At 68.8% G+C, this 12,754-nt stretch overlaps 1 protein-coding gene across 3 annotated transcripts in view; it reads right to left on the bottom strand.

Annotated features, from left to right (window-relative positions):
• Positions 1–12,754, bottom strand: part of BSN (bassoon presynaptic cytomatrix protein) — a 92,929-nt gene that overhangs the window by 2,772 nt on the left and 77,403 nt on the right. For all 3 annotated transcript variants that reach the window (XM_054838152.1, XM_054838156.1, XM_054838155.1), the window contains 7 exons: positions 5,087–11,716; positions 2,216–4,337; positions 1,168–1,910; positions 713–806; positions 445–588; positions 187–241; positions 3–99 (listed from right to left, as the gene is read on the bottom strand). In XM_054838152.1, coding sequence (XP_054694127.1) covers positions 201–241; positions 445–588; positions 713–806; positions 1,168–1,910; positions 2,216–4,337; positions 5,087–11,716 — 9,774 coding nt within the window. In that variant the 3' untranslated portion in view covers positions 3–99; positions 187–200. The remainder of the gene's footprint in view (positions 1–2; positions 100–186; positions 242–444; positions 589–712; positions 807–1,167; positions 1,911–2,215; positions 4,338–5,086; positions 11,717–12,754) is intronic.

Genomic DNA, 12,754 nt, shown 5'->3' with positions numbered 1-12,754 from the left:
ACCGTTATACTCAGAGTCTGGCGCCGCGTGCTGAATTCACTGGCTTCTTCATAGGTTTTTCCACTGCAACGACTCAATCTCCACTTGCTTCCCAAACTCCTGCGGCGGGAGGGAGAGGGAGGGCATCAGCCCCGGCCAGGGGCAGGGAGAGCCCGCGGCGTAGCACCCGGCGCCGGCTGCACTCACCTTGTGCCGTTCTCTCACCAGAACGAAGTGAACTTCTTGCCAAAAGCCGACACCGCTGCGGGGAAGCCGGGAGAGGTGTCAGCACCGCGCAGCCGCCCTGGCACCCCACCTCCCCGGCCCCCAAACCGCTGCTTTTGCCCCAAACTGTGGGAGCACCGCATCCTGTTGGCTGTTCCCGGCCACCCCTGCGGCGCCTGATCCCATCTCGGTGCAGAAGAGCATCTCTGCCCCGTGCCCATCCCCGGGAGCAGCCCTCACCTTCGGTCAGTTTGCCTGCTTGTTCCGCTGCCCCCCCCGGCAGGATTTTGGAGAAAACGCTCTCTCCTTCCGCCCCGGGCTGCCCCGTTGCCGGGCCGGTGGGACCACGCGGCCCGGCCGCCCTTGGACCGGCCTTGCTGTCCGCTGGGGGATGAACGAAGCCGCCGTTAGCAGGGGACGGGCCCGGCTGGGGGGGCTCCACCGAGTCCCCGGGGTGCCAGGCAGCCGGCGCAGGGAGGGACGGCACCGTGCCGCCGGGCCCACTGACCTGCTGCTCCCAGGGGCTGCGCCGTGGGTGCTCTCCCTGGCTGCTGTGGCACTTTCGCTGCGGGTTTGGATGCGTCCGTCTGCTCCGCTTTTGGCTGGAATGGGGAAAACGGCTCTCAGGGTTTGTCCTCCCGGCAGAGCTTCCTCCCAGGGTGCCCCGGGCCGGGAGGCAAAACCGAAACCCCCAAACGCTGTGGGAAAATGGCCCTGTAGCCCCAAAAGTGGGAGGGAGGGATCCAGGGCACAGGAATGTCCCCTCCCAGGTCCCCTCGAGGAGATGGCTGCCTCCCTGGCACCCAGGGGCGGCCATGGTGGGCACACGGGTAGGATACACCTTGCCCCACGGCTCCCGTCCCCAACCCTTCCCCTGCTAGTCCCTGGCCATGGCCACCCGGGCCAGCCCCGGGCAGAGCCGCGGGGTGTGGAGGCGGCCGAGCCGGCTGAGCCCGTACTTACCGCCGGCGCCGCGAGCCCACCCGGCTGCGCGTGGAGCGTGGCCGGCGCCTTCCCCGCCGCCTGGGCTGGCCCTGGCTGCTGCTGTGGTGGCCGAGACGACGGGGGTCCCTGCGTCCTGCCCCTGGCCTCAGGCTGCGCCGAGCCCGCCGGCTGGGCAGCCTGCCGCGCCGCTGGCTGCTGCCGCGCTGCCTGCTGCCCTGCCTGCTGCTGCCTGGCTGCCGGCTGCTGTGGGTGTGCGAGGGGCTCTGGCTTCGGTGTCGGGGTGGCCGGTCCGTGTGGCTGGGGGGGCTTCTGTGCCTTGGGGGTCTCAGCGCCGTGGTGGTGAGCGGCGGGGCGGGACGGCGGGGCGTACTCGGCAGAGCTGGGGCCGTAGGGCGCGGGCGCGCGGGGCTCGGGCTGCTGCGCCTTCTTGGGAGCGGCTGGCGGCCCGTGGCCGCGGGGCTCGTGGCGGCCGGGCTCCCGTGGGTGCTGCTTGGCCGAGCGGCGCGGGGGCTCGTCACTCGCGTGCCGGGAGGTGCCAGTGTGGCGCCCGTACTCCCCGTGGTGCCGGTGCTCGCGGTGCTGGGGGTAGTCATCGTGCTGCCACGGGTCCTCGTCGGGGGGCTCGTCGTAGTCGTGGTAGGTGTGCTTAGCCGGGGGTCTCTTCTGCGAGGAAGAGTGGCCACCGTAGTGCCTGACCCTCTCCGCCCGCGCCTCCCTGGGCTTATCAAACCAGTCTGTCTCCTCCTGACCCAAATGATAGGCTTCGGAAACCAAAAACAAACCACAGTCAATCTCTCACTCGAGCCCGCTCGGGCGGAAGCCATGCAATGAGGCGGGAGAGGCAAGCAGCGGGCACGCGCGCTGGGGACAGCCCGCACCGGTGGGGGTGGGACACGGCACGGCGAGGCACCGCGTGGGACCGGCTGACACCGAACACCCGGGGCGGGGGGGGAGGAAGGCACGTGTCAAGCAAACTGAGGCGGTGAGAGTGTCTCTGCGTACGAGCGGACGAGCATGCCCCGGGGAAGCGCCATGCTCTGGGGTGGTCACCACGGGGAGCCGTTACCTTCGCTGTCCGAGACAACGCAATGGGCATCGTCCATGCCGTAGCCCTCCTCGTGCTTGTACGAGTGACTCCTTGGCACGTCTTTGATGTGCTCTTGCACATCAGGCAACGAGTGGCTGGAGCAGAACTGGGAGCAGGGGTCCCCCGCCGACTGGGAGACTGGCCCCCCCGCAGCGCGTGACCCCCCCACCGCCTTCCCCAGGGGGCTGACGGGGCTCTCCTCCTCCGAGGGCTGCGCGCGGACGGGCGCCCGCCCGCGGCTCTGGCTCATGCTGAGGGACGAGGGCTTGGAGCCGCCTTTCTGGGAGCGCTCCATGCCCTCGCGCTCGTAGGACTTGCTCCGGCCACTCGCCTCCCGGCCGGAGGACTTTTCCACCCCGTAGCCGGAGGAGCGGGTTCTGCTGCCGACGGAGTAGACCCGCTCCTCCTCGTCCACCAGGTCCCGGCTGGAGACGCCGTAGTACTTCTGCTGCTCGTAGACATTCTTCTTCAGGCCGTAGGTGATCTCCTCCTGCAGCTTCTTGGCCCTGGAGGCCACGTTGCTGCTGCCGACCGAGGTTGTTGCCACATAGGAGGCCAGGTCCGACTCCACGTCTTTGGCTTCTTCGATGGGAGAGAACTTGGAGATCTTCTGCTCCATGCCCTGCTTCCTGTGCTTGCTGCGCTTCGAGGAGACAACGGCGGGCGCCAGGTTCTTGGATGAATGCTTTGGCAGTGCTGCACTGGAGCCGTGCTTGTCGGCCCGCGAGGAGTGCCGGTACTCGCTGTCCCCATAGTAGTAGGATGAGCCGGCAGAGCTCCCCGACACCCTGCCGTTGCTCTCCGCGCCCCGGTGGTAGCTGTTCTTCCCTCGATGGTCAGGGCCGTGGTGGTCATAGACGTCCTCCTCGGATTCCTCCTCGGCTTTGGCGTAGCAGCAGGGCCGGCTGGAGCCCTCGGCATCCCCCAGCTCGCTCTTCTCTCTGCCGTGGCGGCCATCGGCGCCTGTGCCCACCGGCTCCGCTTTCTGCCCCTCCACCGCTGGGCTCTCCTTGGTGAGCTCGCTGATATCCTCGATCATCACGTAGTTACGGGGGATGTTCTGCTCCAGGCTGGTGTAGAGGGACTCGGAAGAGAAGCTGGCCGAGGGGCCCTGTGCCACGCTGGCTCTCTCGGCCGGCCGGGCCTCAGGTGCCTTGTACTGCTCGTAGCCGCCACTTGCCATTGTGGCGCTGAAGGTGACATCGGGGACGGTGGAGGAGCTGGTGGCCGTGCTGATGACCTCGTAGTTGGTGGGGATCTTCTCCTCCAGGTCGGCCAGCGAGGTCTGCCGTGGCTTCTGATGCCCGCCGGCCACCTCCGCCAGGCTCTGGAAGAGGGCAGGTTGCGTCGCCGGCACGGCAGCCGCCGCGGCAAAGGCGCTCGGGGCTTGGTAGGGGTTTTGGGGCCGGAATCCCGGCTGGCCTGGGGTGCCCAGCTCTGGGTACGCGGCGCCGGGGGCCGGGAAGGCGCCGGGCGAGGCGAAGGCGGGCAGCGGGGCTGCCGGCAAGCCATCCTGCGAGGTGCTGGCCACGGGGTACTGGCCGGGCTGCAGGCGCGCTGGCGGGAAGGCGGCAGGGCCCTGCAGGGCGGGGAACGGGTAGGCGCCGTAGGAGGCGGCGGCGGCGGCATCGAAGTCAGGGTACTGCCCTGCGGGCGCGGGGCGCAGGCTGGCGCCGTCGTAGGCGGCGAGGCGCAGGCTGTGCAGCTCGCTGTCGGACAGGTAGTCGCGGCGATCCCCGGGGCAGCGCAGGTAGGGGTGGTCCCGCCCGCCCCCCCGCTCCTTCAGCAGCGACTCCTTGCGCTGAGTGATGCCCAGCTCCAGGTACTTCAGCTTGGCGTCGATCTCCTTCTCCTCCTCGTCCAGCTCCGCCTGCTTCTTCCGCAGCTTGGTGGCCTCGTGCTCCACCAGCTTCAGGTCGCGGTCCAGCTCCTTCAGCAGGCTGGCCTTGGTGACCGGCGCGGTGGCCTTGGGGGCCTGGCTGCTCAGGTAGAGCTGGGGGGCGGCCGGGCTGGCCAGGGGGACGTGGGGTTCCTCGGGCGGCGGGCTGGGCAGCGTCCGCTTCACCTTGCGCGCCAGCGGGCTCGACTGAAGCCCCCCAATCTGCAAAGCCAAGGGACACCCGGTCAGGGGTGCGGGCGGGTGTCCCCCCACATCCCCCCGCCCCCTGCACCCCAGCATCGCGGAGCTCCTCCTGTACCCCGGGGGCTGCGGCGAGGTCGACCGCTGTGCACGTGTCCCCTCACGCACCGAGGAAACGGCGTTTATGTAAAAGCGCGATAAATAGGATGGAAGTAACAGGCAGGGCGCTTTCCGTGAGTAATTACCAGGGTGGCAGCCGGCCAAGCACCGAGCCGACCGCGTGCGCGCCCCTGCCTGCCACAAAAACTGCTTTTGGTCCCCCGGGTGCTTGGCCGCGGGGCTCGGGGGAGCGGCCGGGGTCTGCTGCTGCCCTGGGAACTGCCCCGGGGCTCTTTGCAGGGCGCTCAGCAGCCCAAGGCAACCGCGGTGCGTGGGGGCAAAGGTGGGAGCGAGAGCCGCTGCAACCCGAAACGGAGCCACGCGCGGCGGCTGCTCCTGGGGAGAGGAGGGGGAGCCAGCTGGGGCGGGGGGCAGGGGACAGCCCCGATCCCGCCACCCAGCAGCAGCTCCGGTGCAGCCGGCGGAGCTCCAGGGCCTCCCTCCGGCTGCCGGCTTCGGTGCACGTGTCCGTGCCCGCCGACTGCCATCAGCTGCTGCGGGAAGCCAGCATTTAAAATATTAATTACCGCAGCGCTAATGAAAGCGAAATATCCCGAGGTGCCTCCCGGGGCCGTTCCCCGAGGGAAGGGTTGTTCCCCGCGCTGACGTACCTGGGTGCCGGGGAGCAGCGGGTGCTGGTAGAGGGAGAACCTGTCCTTGCCGGCCTCCTCGGCGGTGGGGCTGATGGGCTTGGGGTCGGAGAGGGAGCGCTGCATGGTCTTGATGGGTCGCGGCAGCGTCTGCTGGCGCTGGGCCGAGTCGGCGGTGAAGTGCTTCTGCGGGGGGACGTGAGCCTTGTTCAGCCGCTCGCTGGTGGCGAAGGAGGACTCCAGGAGGCGGTGGGGAGAAAGGGGGGAGACGGGTGAGTAGAGGACCTGGGGAGAGCGGGGCGGCTGGCGGGTCACCAGCTGGGAGAGGGACTCGGCTGGCAGATGGGACTGGTAGCCGATTTCCAGGGGGTCCGGCTTCTTCTTCTCAAACTTGCCAAGGGTCTGCTGCCGGACGGCGTGGGGGTCCAGGGGGCCCGTGCTCACCATCTGGATGTTGGTGGAGTAGGGCGGGATGGTGGTGGGCACCGTCAGCTGAGGGACCACGACGCCGGGCTGGGGAGCAGGCTCCGGCTCCGTCTGGCAGGCCAGGCTCTCGCCCCGCTGCGTCTTCTCCGGGGCCGAGATGTACTTGACGATCTCCACGCGGGGGTCATGGGTGGTGATGTGGATGGAGGGGGAGACGCGGAGGAGCTGGTCGGGCTCTGTCTGCACCGAGCAGTCGCTGATGGTCTGGATGCCCACGCTGGCCGTGCCACGGGCCGCCCCCTCCGACTTGCCCTCAGCGCTGGCCTCGGTATGCCGCGAGGGCCGGGAGCGCCGGCGGCGTACGGGCTGTTCCCACTCCCCGCTGTCCTCCTCGTCCGTCTGCACGCTGCAGTCAGCGCTGCGCCGCACCCGCCGCCGCCGCGACAGCAGGTACCGCTCCTCGCCATCCTCCTCGTCCGTCTGCACGCTGCTGTCTGCCGTCTTCCTCGCCGCGAAGGCCTCCCGCACCGCCTCCTTCTCGTAGGCGTCCCGCAGCCGCGGCATTGAGTTCCTCTTCTTGATGCCCCGGGCGGGCTCCCAGGGCTCCTCGGCTTGCAGCGACATGTCCGAGGCTGAGCTGCTGAGTGGTCGCTGTGGCGCGGGGTAGCGGGAGCCGGCGGGCCCCTCCGGCGGCGCCTGGCCTGGCGGGGGCCACGCCTGCCCGTTGAGCGGCGGGCCCCGCGGCACCTCAGCGGGCCCCTCGGGCGGGCGGGCGACGGGCTCGGCGGGCGCGGGGAAGGCGGTCTTCTGCCGCTTCTGCTCCTCCAGCTGCTGCTGGAGCTGGTGCTGGAGCTGGTGGATGTGCTCAAGCTGGAGGCGCTGCTGGGCGAGTTGCTCCCGCTGCAGCGCCAGCTGCGCGTGCCGCTCCTCCTGCTGCTGCTGCAGCACCTGCTGCTTGATGCACTGCAGCTCCTGCAGCTCCCGCTGCACCAGCAGCTGCTCCTTCTCCCGGTGCCGCTGCAGCTCCGCGCGCTCCCGCTCCAGCTCCTCCTGCAGCCGCAGCTGCCGCAGCTTCTCCAGCTCCACACGCTCCCGCTCCAGCTGCAGCACGTGCTCCTGCTGCTTGCGCTGCCGCTCCTCCTCCCGCTCCCGCTCCTCCCTCTGAGCCCCATCCGGCGGCGGCTTGGGCACCGCGGCCACCTGCCCGCCCTCCTTGCCGGCCGCCGGTGCCGCCGGACCCTCGGCACGGGGAGCGGCCCCCGCTGGCTCCGCTCTCTGCAAACCGCCGGCGGGGACAGTGGGGGCTTTGGGAGCGGGACTGGCACCCGCTGCAGCTGGTGTCGTGCTGACGGGCTTGCCCAGGTAGACGGGTGTCTCCATCAGCGAGGCCGCCGGGGCCGGCCGGCCAGGAGCTGGGTAGCGGTAGAGGCTCTGTGCTGCCAGTGGGATGCGGGGCGAGACGACCGGCAGCCTGGCCAGGCTGGCCAGCGGGACCGCCGTCACGCCGCCTGGGCCGTAGGGTCTGTACAGCCCGCGCAGCATGGGCCGCAGCACCGAGGCCGGCTGGGTGGTGATGGGCAGCGTGGAGGCGATGGGCGTGTTGATGGTGGAGTAGATCATGCCGTCGGCAGCCCGCACGGTGGCGGAGGAAGGGAACATCTGTCGGACAGCGCCCAGGCGCACGCCGGGGACGTTGTACTGCGCCAGGCTGCCGAAACCCTGCCGCGCCTCAGGGAAGGTGGGGTTGTACATCCCGCCGGGTTTGGGGGGCGCGGGGCCCTGCTGCTGAGCCGCCAGGCTCCCCGCGCCGCCCGGCCCGGTGCCGGGGCCGTAGGGCAGCACGTCGGGGCCGTTGGCGTGCCGGCCCCCGTACTGATCCATGGAGTTGAGGGCGGCGCACATGCGGCTGATCTCGCGCGCCGTGGTGGCACTGTAGTGGGCCAGGCTGGACTCCTGGAAGCTGGCCAGGTCGCCCCGGGGTGAGAAGCGGTAGTCGGAGTAGATGTTGGAGGCCGAGCTGTACCTCCGCATGGGGAGCGGGTGGCCCAGCAGCTCCGCCGGCTGGCGGAGGTCGGAGAAGGAGCCGTACTGCAGCCCGTGGCCCAGGTAACCCCCCTCGGCGAAGCCCACGCTGTAGGAGTGCTTCATGGTGCTGAGGTCCACGGCGGCGTCACCCGCCGGGGAGGGGAAGGGCTGATCCCCCTTCGTGGGGTAGTAGCTCATCCCGATTTCGGAGAGGTTCGTGTCCGACATGGAGGAGTAGAGGCGGCCGAAGGCGCCGGCGGGGTAAAACTTCTGCTCCTCGTAGAGTGCGGGTGCCGGGGCCGGCTGCTCCCGGTAGGGGAAGGTCTCCGGCAGCTCTGGCTCTCTGCTGCCATAGAGGGGCCCGCTGGCTTTCCGGCTGGGCACTGGCGTCTCCCCGGCTTTCTTCTCCGGCATCTTGGAGGTGGGGTTGAAAGCGCCAGTGCAGCTGCTGCCAAAGGGGAACTTGTAGACCACATCACAACAGGCCACCTGGCTCTCTGGCTTCACGCCTGTGAGGTCCAGCACGTTGGCCGGCGGCTCCTCCTTCAGCACTTTGGTCACCGGGCCGGACGCCGCCTCCTCCATCTGCACCATCATCACCTGGGACTTCTTGCCACCCAGCGTGAGGAGAGGGCTCTGGCTCTTCAGCTCCACCGGCACGGCACGGTACAACTCCGAACCTGGCTCCGACGGGAAGGGCTGCGCCCCGCCGGTCTGTGTGATGAGCACGTCCTTCTTCACCATCTGGCCCGGCATGCCGTACCTCGCAAACTTGGTCTGGGGGGGAGCGGTGGGCTCGGGCTTGCCGCCGGCCGTCCCGCTGGCTCTGACGGCGGCCGTCTGGACACCCTGCTCCACCTGCTTCACCTGCGCCAAGCACACTGGGCTCCCGGTCCCCTGCCCGAAGTCCACCCGGCTCTGGAAAGGGTCTCCGTAGACCACGGGCTGCTTGGGCTGCGAGAGGAGCACGGGGGAGGCGATGGCCAGGCCGGTGGTGCTGGCTGCCGCGATGATGGCGTGAGGCTGCTCCTGGGCGTTGAGGTTGATGATCAAGGGCTGGATGGCCGTGGACTGCCGGCTCGGGATGTGGTCCAAGGTCAGGCAGTACTTCCTGGCCTCGGTGGCCAAGGAGGTGAGATCCATGCCTTGGTCCGTTATGATGATGGGAGCGGACTTCAGCGCAGTCCGTAAGTCCACGGCATTAGTGCTCGGCACCTTGGGCCCCGGCTCGACCCGGGACGTGCCGGGGACGGAGGAGATGCGGCAGAGGGAGATGTTTTCCGCGGGGAGCGCTCCCCAGCCGTACAGCCCCGCGATGCTGTCGGCGGCTGAAGTCACGGCGGGTGTCTTCTGGGCGTGCTCCTTCACCGGCTGCGCCCTGATGTAGGTGCCCGGCGCCTGCTCTGGCTCCTGGCTGTAGCCATGCCCCGGCAGCTGCCGGCTTGCTCTGGTGGGGGACGAGGTGGGAGACGTCAAGGAGCCGGAGCTGGCCGGCTTGGTTTGGCTGGCAGCGTCAGCCGCCAGCGTGATCAGCATGAAGGGGGCGTCCTGCGAGGAGGGCTGTCGGGCCAGGCGCGGCGAGCCCGCCCGGTGCGGCGTCTGCGTCCCCTGCGCCACCATGGGGGAAGAGGCGGCGGGGCTGGCGGCGGCGGCGGGACCCTCGTAGGGGAGGAGGGGGCTCTGCGTCTGCGTGGAAAACTCTGCCGTGGCCTTTGTGGCACGGGTGGGACTGTGCGTGGGGGAGGTGGGCGAGAGCGGAGGGCTGGAGCTCTTGAAGAAGGGGTAGGTCTTGGGCGTTGGGGGCTTGCTGTCGCTCGTGGCCGGGAGCTTTTCCCTGGCCGTCTGCACGCTGATCTCCACCGCCGCCTTGCTCCTGCCGGCATCCTCCGTCTGTGAGCCGTAGCTGACGGTGCTCTTCCCCGGACCGTAGCTTCTGCTGGCTACCGACGGGGCCTCCGGAGCTGAGGAGCTGTAGCTCCGTGGCGTGCTCCCGGGGCCGCTTGCTGCCGCTGCAGTCACCGTGCCGGTGCCTTTGCCGTAGGCGTAAGGAGTGGCGGCAGCCTTGGGTGCCGGGCTGGGTGCCGCCGGGGTGCTCTGGAGCTTGGCTAGGTCTTGCCCCTCTTTCGCAAAATGCTGGGTGACCCGGACGTCAGGAATGGCCTTGCCCGCACTGCCGTCGGAGGCGGCAAAGGAGACGGGAGCGGAGAGCTGCGTGGGGCTGGTGCCGGGGGTGAGCGGACCACCGTTCTGCTTCATCAGGTCGGCGTAGGCGCTCTCGGCGTTGAGGAAGTGCTTCTCCTGGTACGCCTCCTCCTGCCCCTTTGCCTTCTCTCCCTGCTCGAGGGCCAGGTCGAAGGAGGAGGACTGGTGCATCCTGGAGATGCTCTGGGAGGTCTGCAGGATCTCCTCGTACACCATGCCCGCCTTCGGCAGGGCGCTTGGATAGCCGGGCTGGGAGGGGCGCGCGGGGCCGCCGTCGTACCGGTACTCCTCGGCGTACTGGTACTCGAAGCCGTTCTGGCTTTCGGTGCCGTGGTAGCCGACCTGCTGGTAGGCGCCGCCATAGGACACGGATGGCTGGGCCTGCTGGACCTGCTGCTTCTGCATCATCTCTGCCTTCCTCATCATCTCCTCGTAGGCTTCCTCGGCGCTCTTGAGGGGCTTGCTGGCGGGCTGGCTGGGGCCGCTCTCCCCCTTCTCGGTCGGGGAGTACAGCGACATGAAGGTGGGCAGGTTGTACTCGCTGCCTGACTTGTACAGCTTGGAGGTCACAGCGTCGAAGCTCTCGGCCTCCGAGTCGATGGAGGGCGAGTACTCGGAGCAGGAGGAGCGGTGCAGCTCCTCCATCTCCGCCGCCTGCCGTAGCTCCTCGGTGGGGGAGGCGTCCTCGATGGGGGAGAGGTTGCTGGGGGGGGTTTTGGAGCGCTCCCTCCTCCGCTGGGCCCTCAGCTCCTCCTTGTCACGCTTGGTCTTGCGCGCCGTGCTCCGGATGCGCTGCTGCTCCACCTCCCGCATCTTCTCCTGCTCCCGCAGCAGCTCCTCTTCCTCCCGCAGCTCCTCCTCCTCGGACGAGTCCTCGATGGTGGGCAGCAAGGGGCCGTGCGAGCGGTGGCGAGCCTTCCTCTGCTGCTTCACCTCCTCCAGCCGCTGCCGGCGGCTGGGGCTGCTGTCGCTGTCCTCCTCCAGGGAGGAGATGGAGGTGGGCGAGGTGCCCGAGGTGTAGCTGGGTGTCGTGGCGGGCAGGGTGGAGGAGTACTCGCCCCGGGAGCGCTCCTCGGGGGAGCCCGTCAGGCTCTCCATCTCCAGCTCGGGCTCCCTCTCCAGGCTGGCATCCGCCTCCTGGCCCATCTCCATCTCCCGGCCGTAGCCGGTCGTGCTGTTCAGCTCGATGGTCTTGAAGCGCCGCAGCCCGCCCTGAGCCGTGCTCAAGTCGTCGCCCTCCGCTGCCTCCAGCTCCTTCCTCTCCTCCTTGTACAGGCTGCCAGGGCCGTGCGGCAGGCGCCGCTTGGCCGATGCCGGCTCTTTGCCCTTCTCTGCCTCGGCCTTCTGCCCGGCTTTGGGGATGCCGTACTTGGCGCGCCCGTAGCCCTCCTCCTCTTCCTCCTCCTCGAGGTTGTCCTCCTCCGCGCTCATCTCCAGGATCTGCCTCCGCATGAACTCCTCGTCGCTCACCTCCGCCTCCTGGCCCTTGGGCCGGGGGGGCACCGGGGAGAAGCCCCCCTCGCTGCTGTCCTCCACGTAGTCGTGCCGCAGCTTGCTGCCGAACTCGTCCGAGGACTCCGCGCTCTCCCGCCGTTCCCGCTGGTTCTCCCACTCCAGCGAGTCTTCGTCCTCCTCCAGGATGTCCTCCAGCTCCTCATCCGAGTCAAAGGCTTCGGGGGTGATGGAGAGGTACCGTGGCCGCTGCCGCTGCCGCTGCTCCTCCCGCGCCTCCGGGCAGCCCTTGCTGCGCTCAGCGGGCTCCGGTGGGGCACCCCGGCCTTCTAGGAGGGGCCGCATGCTGCTCTCCAGCTTGGTGAGCTCGGAGGGGCTGGGAGGGCTCTGCCCGGCCAGCCCGGTGCCGCTCAGCTTCTCCTCCTCCTGCTGCACCAGGCCAGTGATCTCGCTCTGCGAGCTGGAGATGCCGTCGGAGGAGTAGCCGGTGTCGCTCAGGCTCTGGGGGCTGCGGGACAGGTCCGGGGGGTAAGGCTTGCTCCCGTCCTGCGGGCAAGGCAGAGCGCAGCGTCAGACCCGGGCAGCTCTGGAGCTGCTCCCCACCACCCCGGCTTGCCCCCAAATCCTGATGCCCCGGGGATCAGGCAGAAGGTCTGGGCAGCGTTGGGAGCCAGCCCAGCACGAAGGCGGGGGGCCGCCCGGCGTCCCCCCCAGCAGCTCGTCAGCAATTTGCCTGTGCGCTAACGAAGGCAGGCGACGGAGCGCGCTGCAAGCAGGGGATGGCACGGCAAACGTCGTCGGGGGTACGGGCGCTGTGGGACTCATAAATTTATTTAAAAGCCCGGGCCCCGCCAGTGCTGTCTGCCCCGATAACTAACCCCGGAAGGCTGGCTAACAGCGCTGTCGGGTTTTTACCGCTCGCTACTTAGAGACCCCGCAGGGGCTGAGCCCCGGCCGTCAGGGTACCCTGGGGAAGGGGTGCGAGGGCAGAGCTGCCTGCCGCTCTCTGCAGGCAAGGCAGGCAGGCAGGCAGCTGCCTGCACTGGGGGATCGGGAGCACTGCTAATGGGGGGGGTGGGGAAAGTGCCGTCGTGCCCGGCCCCAGAGCTACGGGCAGGGCCCATCACCCCGCCGGCACGAAGGCACCACGAACCTTATTTGATTTTTGGGGGTACGAGGAGCCTCTTCCCAGGAGCTGCACAGTGGCGTGGGGGGCAGCCGTCCCCTCCCGGCTTGTGGGGACCTCCCGCTACGTCCCCTCCCCACAGGGGGCTGTGCCGGCTGCTGCTGGGATGGTTGCACGTGGGGGAAAAGCATCCCGACGCAGCCAAACGTTTCCCCAAACTGTACTGAATTTTAAAAGAGGCGGGACGAGGAGCTTGAAAAACGCCCGCTGCTGCAATGTGAAATATTCTGAAACGAGTTTTCCATTTATCGACAAATTCACTTGCCCTTATATTATTTTAAAACAATTTCAAAGGCCAAAGACGACCTGAACTATCGCATTACGCCCAAATTGATGTAACCTTAATAAAAAGAAGGCAAATACCAGCACGCCGCCGTGGAGCCTCTGAAGTCCCTAAG

Source organism: Grus americana, chromosome 11, assembly GCF_028858705.1.
Source record: "Grus americana isolate bGruAme1 chromosome 11, bGruAme1.mat, whole genome shotgun sequence".
Taxonomy (NCBI): Eukaryota; Metazoa; Chordata; class Aves; order Gruiformes; family Gruidae; genus Grus; species Grus americana.
The sequence above is the reverse complement of the archived record's forward strand: the minus strand, read 5'-3'. Positions and strand labels throughout refer to the sequence as shown.